The sequence below is a fragment of the Silene latifolia genome, chromosome 5 (assembly GCF_048544455.1).
Source record: "Silene latifolia isolate original U9 population chromosome 5, ASM4854445v1, whole genome shotgun sequence".
Lineage (NCBI taxonomy): Eukaryota > Viridiplantae > Streptophyta > Magnoliopsida > Caryophyllales > Caryophyllaceae > Silene > Silene latifolia.
Window position 1 is genome coordinate 53,382,730 of NC_133530.1, and position 5,570 is coordinate 53,388,299.

Sequence of the window (5,570 nt, forward strand, 5' to 3'; positions counted from 1 at the left end):
TAATAAGATATATAAAAAATAAAATATTAATATAATAATAAATAAAGTAATAATAATAATAATAATATATTAGTAATATAAATGATAACATTATTAATAATAATAACTAAAAAATAAATAATATAATAATAATAATAGGTCTAATATAATAACTTATTAACATAATAATATTAAATATAATAATAATAATAATAATAAATATGTGATTAATAATATTAATAATGAGTATATTAATAAAATAATAAATATTAAATAATAACTTATTAATATAATAATATTAAATATAATAATAATAATAAATATGTTATGAATAATATTAATAATAATAAATATATTAATAAAATAATAATAATAATAATAATGATAATGATAATAATAATAATAATAATAATAATAAATGTATTAAATATATATATAATAATATAAACAATACGAATTAATTATTAATAAATATAATAGTAATATAATAAATATAAAAATAATATAATAATAATAATAATAATAATAATAATAATAACAATAGTAAATACATTAATATAAAAATAATAATAAGAATATCAATAAGAATAATAATAGTAATGTTGAAATAAACTGAATCGAATCAATCAATCAATCAATCGATTCGAATCGAATCGAATCGAATCGAATGAGTCTGAATCGAATCGAATGTGAATCAAATTAAGTCAAAAAAGAACAGGGCCTAAGCCCATTTCAAATAACACTTAAAACCCATGTATTGCAAAATCTTTCAATAGCTCTTCTATGAGTCCGAATTCTCTCCAGTAGTTGAAATAACTGGAGAGTCCAGTTCTTTTCATAACCAGATGGCATGTGTGCCATTTAAAAAAAAAATGGAGGGCTATGATTTTCCGAAACCCATCTTTCTCTCTGAGCAATATTCCTGATTTATAATTTAAAAAGTCGGAACAAGGATCCTAACTTGGACGGCAACTGAACTCAGCCTTGACGGAAATTTTATTTACTTTTTTTTTGGTCTACACCATCCGGTAATCCGAACCATATTGGGCCGACTAATCCGGATTTCGGGGCGTGTTCAAGGATTACGGCATTTAGACCCCTCCCAATCGCAGTTGTGGGGGATCGATCCGCAGACCTCCGGTAATTCATGGACTATACAACCAGTTGTATATGTTGTACGGTGTAGAACCTGAGCTTTCTGTCAAAGTATCCGAGCTTTATATTAAAGAATATGAGCTTTATTAGAAAGTATTGAGTTCATTCATTTACACATTAAAAACATGAAATTTAAATTAGCTCAGAAAAAACACACGTAAGCTCGGATTCTTATACTTGGTTGTACCATGCTTATGGTACAACTGGATGTATAATCCTATTTGTGCTCCCTACCAAGCGCAACCTCATGCTACCACTGCGCCAACCAACGATTGGTGGAAATTTTATTTACTTTGACAGGCAATTATTATACCCGTGGTGACATCAGATTTTACTTCGACAGGCAAAATTGGAGACGTCATTTGAGAGAAGAAAACAAAAGTCACGAGAAAAAAAGCGGAGAAGGCTGCTTAACATTTGATGGTTTTTATTGAGTCACAAATTCTTATTTCAGACCGTCATATCCGTCTGAAATGGTCAGACGGATACCATTTCCTCTCACAAAAACTCATTTAGGGTGTGAGTAGGAAAGCACATGGGGGTGTTCCACCACCCATGTGCTTCTCACTTGTGAGAGGTCTTAATGCGGTCTGAAATAAGACGGTCTTAAGCAAGACGGACTGTTATTGAGTAATTACCATAACTTCATTTATGTTTACAATTTGTACTCGAAAAATATTTGATGAATTAAGTAATGGTTAAAAATTTCAGAATAAAAGTAGTGGTGTTAGTCCAGTGGTAGCCGGGTTAAACCTTGAAACTTGCAGAAATGCATGAGTTGAGAGGTCCCGGGTTCGACTACCAGTTGGGGCGATGATCACTTGGCACACCGCAGCCCCGAAGGGGTGGCTTATATGGTCCATGTGTGGTGGTGCGGGAATCGTGGGCCGGGGGAGATTCAACCCCCTCGTCATCAAAAAAAAAAAAAAAAAAAAAAAAAAAAAAAATACTTGACCTTGTAGACGTGGATAAAAAAAATTATGTTTAGAGCTATAACAACACAAAATCATGCTTGCGACATGGTACTACAGCATGGTTCTCGACTTGCAGCAATGCACTACAAACATGGTTCGATTAGTTTACATTTAGCTATAACAAGATTCCCTAACTAAACACGACTAGATCGAAATTAGTGCAAACAGCTTACTTGCTACATAAGCTGAACTTGTTAAATTGCAGGTTGTATATATATATATACAAAAGATTTGCTTCAGTAATTGCTAAGAGAAGAATATATGATCATTGATGCAAGGAGTCACTTCACAAAAATTACATTTTGAGTGGAAGCTAGATGACGACGACCCAAAGAAAAAATTGCCATAAGAAGTTATCCATCCAATGCTACTACTTCTGTCATTCTGAATCGGAATCAACAACATTACCCATAGCTTTCAATCCTCTTGGCCTCTGTTATTTCACAAACATACAAAACCAGCATTTCATTAGAACAAAACATGGTAATTTCCCCCCACACGCGATACTTTCATCTTCAAACTAAAAGACAATACATGATGATATGACAATGTATGTATCGACCAATAACAAGCTGATTTTTAAGCTTTGGAGTAGATTTTACCCTTATACTGAGAAAAACATTGGAAGCATCCTTAAACATGACGGAGAGTACTGACGTTGAAAAGTAGTACCTCCTAGCAAAAACTATTAGTCTAGACTCTAGAGGACTCTCTTTAAGGCAAATTAATGGATGGGCCTCTCCTAATTACTTCTCGGCCTAACACTAACAAATTTTGGCAAACGTAATGGGGAATGAAAATAAAATCACTTCTAGTCTAGCAGAACACATCTATAGAGTACAACATCATATTATGGTGATGATGGAATAGATAACCGTCTTAACAACGAAGACGACGGACACTTCTCCTCAAAATAGGTTATTATAAGTCTCTAAAGCATCATACATGAAAAACGAACCCCATAACACAGCTCATGATGCCCTCAGCTTATGATACTACTCAAACACTTCACTGTCAAGGCAAGTCACGTGTCCGACACGCTTTGACACCATTTTAGACCAAAAATTTAAGAATCAGGAACAATAACCGTATCCGAAACTCCAATACAGTGACGTGTTCGACACTTGGAGCTGAGTCGGAGTTACATAGGCCCTCAGTACATAACAGATGCCTCAGGCTCAAAGGCCACCACCGAGCCTACGTAAAAAGTGGTTTGAATATGACATCAAAATGACCATATTAAATAGCTCATAATTGCCTTTGTGGCTTTGTATATGCCATGAAACAAGGTAACACTCGACGCCTCTAAGGTTCCCTGTCTATGGGCAGGTAAGATGGCTGGATGAAACGATCGATTATTAATGAAACGGAAGAAAAGACATCAACGGGAAAGAATATCACCCCAATAAGTAAGAATCAAGCAAGAGAGATACAATAGTTTGTCGAAAATTTGGTATTTACCTTCTTGGGAGTCTTCTTTTCTCTAACTTCGTACCGCTCTTGGCACATATCAGTTAACCATGCTCCTGGACTCACCAGCTGTGATTCACCACCAATACAAAATATTAAGCTAAAAAAAAAATATCAATCGATCACAAATCAAGATCAAGCATCCATATAAACCAACTGACTAAATAAATATCTCAATTATTAATTTCCTACCAAATTAACTACCTACTTAAGACCCCAATCCAACAATCGTGAACCTAATCAATATAAAATCCACGAATCATTTTAATGAGAAGATCACAAACTATCCACCTGATAATAGAGGAAAAACGGATAGAAACATTACTGCCTTTTCATTTAAACCGAGCTCAATAACATTATAAAACAAATCTCGTCGTATCTACGTTTTCACTTATTAAATGCGGCATGATCTCTTTCTTCATGGATCTGTTTATTCACACAATGTTTGTGTAAACTCTCATACAAGAAACTAATCAAATAATACAGAATCGACCAATGTACATGAATCTAATTATCAACCAACATATATAGAAACTTTACTAATTAATTAACCTTAGTAATCCCAATTCTTCGATTTTATTTCGTCCTATTTAGCATATTTGACCTGTTTAAAGTTTAAGAGGGTATTTCCGTCTTTAAACAATAATTATAAATAAAAAAAACAGTAAAGAAAAACAAAAATGAAGAAGAAAAAACATACAAGCAAAGTGCGTTGGATTAATTTAGCCCTCTTTTTAGGTCTTTGAGGAAGCTTACAACCTTTCATGGCCAAAAAATCTTCTTCCTTCTCTTTGCTTGACAATGTTATATACAGTTTCGGCAACACCACTTTCCCTTTATCTTCTCCTCCTCCTCCTCCATTTCCAACCATATTTATCCTCCCATTTTCTTTATCCTCTCCTATCGCCACCGCGGCCCTCGTCGTATAACACCTTTCTTCCTTCTCCGGCGATGGCGATTTCCCGTTTCTCGTCCCATCTGTCACTCTTTAACACCCACAACATAACATAAATCATTATTATACACAAATTCTCATATAAGACACCTTGTCTCAATCACTTGTTTACCTTGGATTAATAACATATGATTACGATAGAGGGAGTGATTAAGACGGAGGTGGTTCAAAATAGAATGACATACAAACCTGGTAGTGATTCTCGTTAAGGAGGAGAAAGTGGAAGCGTCGGGAGAAGTGATTTTACGACGGATTCCATCAAGAGATTTACAAGGGTCTTTGAATCGAACGCGTTGAATTCTCTTTCCCCATTGTAACACAAACTCTTGCTCAGATGACGACGCCCTTTTATGATCAATCCCTCCTCCATCTTGTTTCTCTTCTTTTTCCATGGATAATATTAGCTTGATGATTCAATAGATCTAGGTTTTTAATGAACAAACAAAGGAATCAAAACATTCAGCACAGTAAACTGATTGATTTTGATGAACACACTAGTGAATTACTGAAGAAAATGGTAAATTGTGGGTAGAAACTAGTTAATATTGATGAAAACAAAAGTGTTAATGTTTTGATTGTTTAATTTGTTGTAATGGACCAAATAAGATGATTTTTGTCACCTTTGTTTTTTTTTAGACAAAGGTATTTTTGTCACCTTTGTTGTTTTGGAAACCTTCTCATCTTCTTCTCCTTCTTCTACACTGGTTTTGGATTTGGTGTGTGTATGTGATTTATTAATTCAACGAGGAGACAGGGAACTGCCACTTTAATATGAGCCGTAGGTTAGAAAATAGATGGTCTGGATTAAACTTAATTTATCAGGATTCTTTATGGGCTTATTTACAAACTTGATGAAATTGAATATTGGGTTGTTCATGTGTTTTGTATTTAACAAAAGTCCATATTTTGAATGGGTTAAGAGATGTGTAGGAGTTGGATTATGCTCTTCTGCTGTCTTGGGTGAAACCCCAACCTAATTCAAACAAAACTTGTCCTCAAAATTGGGGTGACCCATTGTAAGACCCATCTATTCCAAC

General features: G+C 33.9%; 1 protein-coding gene across 3 annotated transcripts; it reads right to left on the reverse strand.

The window, feature by feature from the left end:
- Positions 1-2,100: 2,100 nt before the first annotated feature.
- Positions 2,101-5,318, reverse strand: LOC141657407 (uncharacterized). Of its 3 annotated transcripts, none has more exons than XM_074464643.1 (5): positions 5,154-5,318; positions 4,723-4,955; positions 4,279-4,564; positions 3,570-3,647; positions 2,101-2,541 (listed from the first exon to the last, which is right to left on the reverse strand). In XM_074464643.1, exons 2-5 carry the CDS (start codon positions 4,923-4,925, stop codon positions 2,488-2,490), a joined length of 621 nt encoding a protein of 206 aa, XP_074320744.1. In that variant the 5' UTR covers positions 4,926-4,955; positions 5,154-5,318; the 3' UTR covers positions 2,101-2,487. The 3 variants fall into 3 exon arrangements, with proteins under 3 accessions (XP_074320744.1, XP_074320743.1, XP_074320742.1); XM_074464642.1 differs by having other exon boundaries at positions 5,189-5,298; XM_074464641.1 differs by having other exon boundaries at positions 4,723-5,153; positions 5,189-5,268.
- Between the last annotated feature and the right edge of the window lie 252 nt (positions 5,319-5,570).

What these genes read in the sequence shown, in the direction of transcription:
- LOC141657407 (XM_074464643.1), bottom strand. Translation starts at nt 4,925, where the DNA reads ATGGAAAAAGAAGAGAAACAAGATGGAGGAGGGATTGATCATAAAAGG. An exon ending in TTAACGAGAATCACTACCAG is followed by an intron (nt 4,565 to 4,722) that starts GTTTGTATGTCA and finishes TGGGTGTTAAAG; the next exon opens with AGTGACAGATGGGACGAGAA. An exon ending in TAATCCAACGCACTTTGCTT is followed by an intron (nt 3,648 to 4,278) that starts GTATGTTTTTTC and finishes GGTGAATCACAG; the next exon opens with CTGGTGAGTCCAGGAGCATG.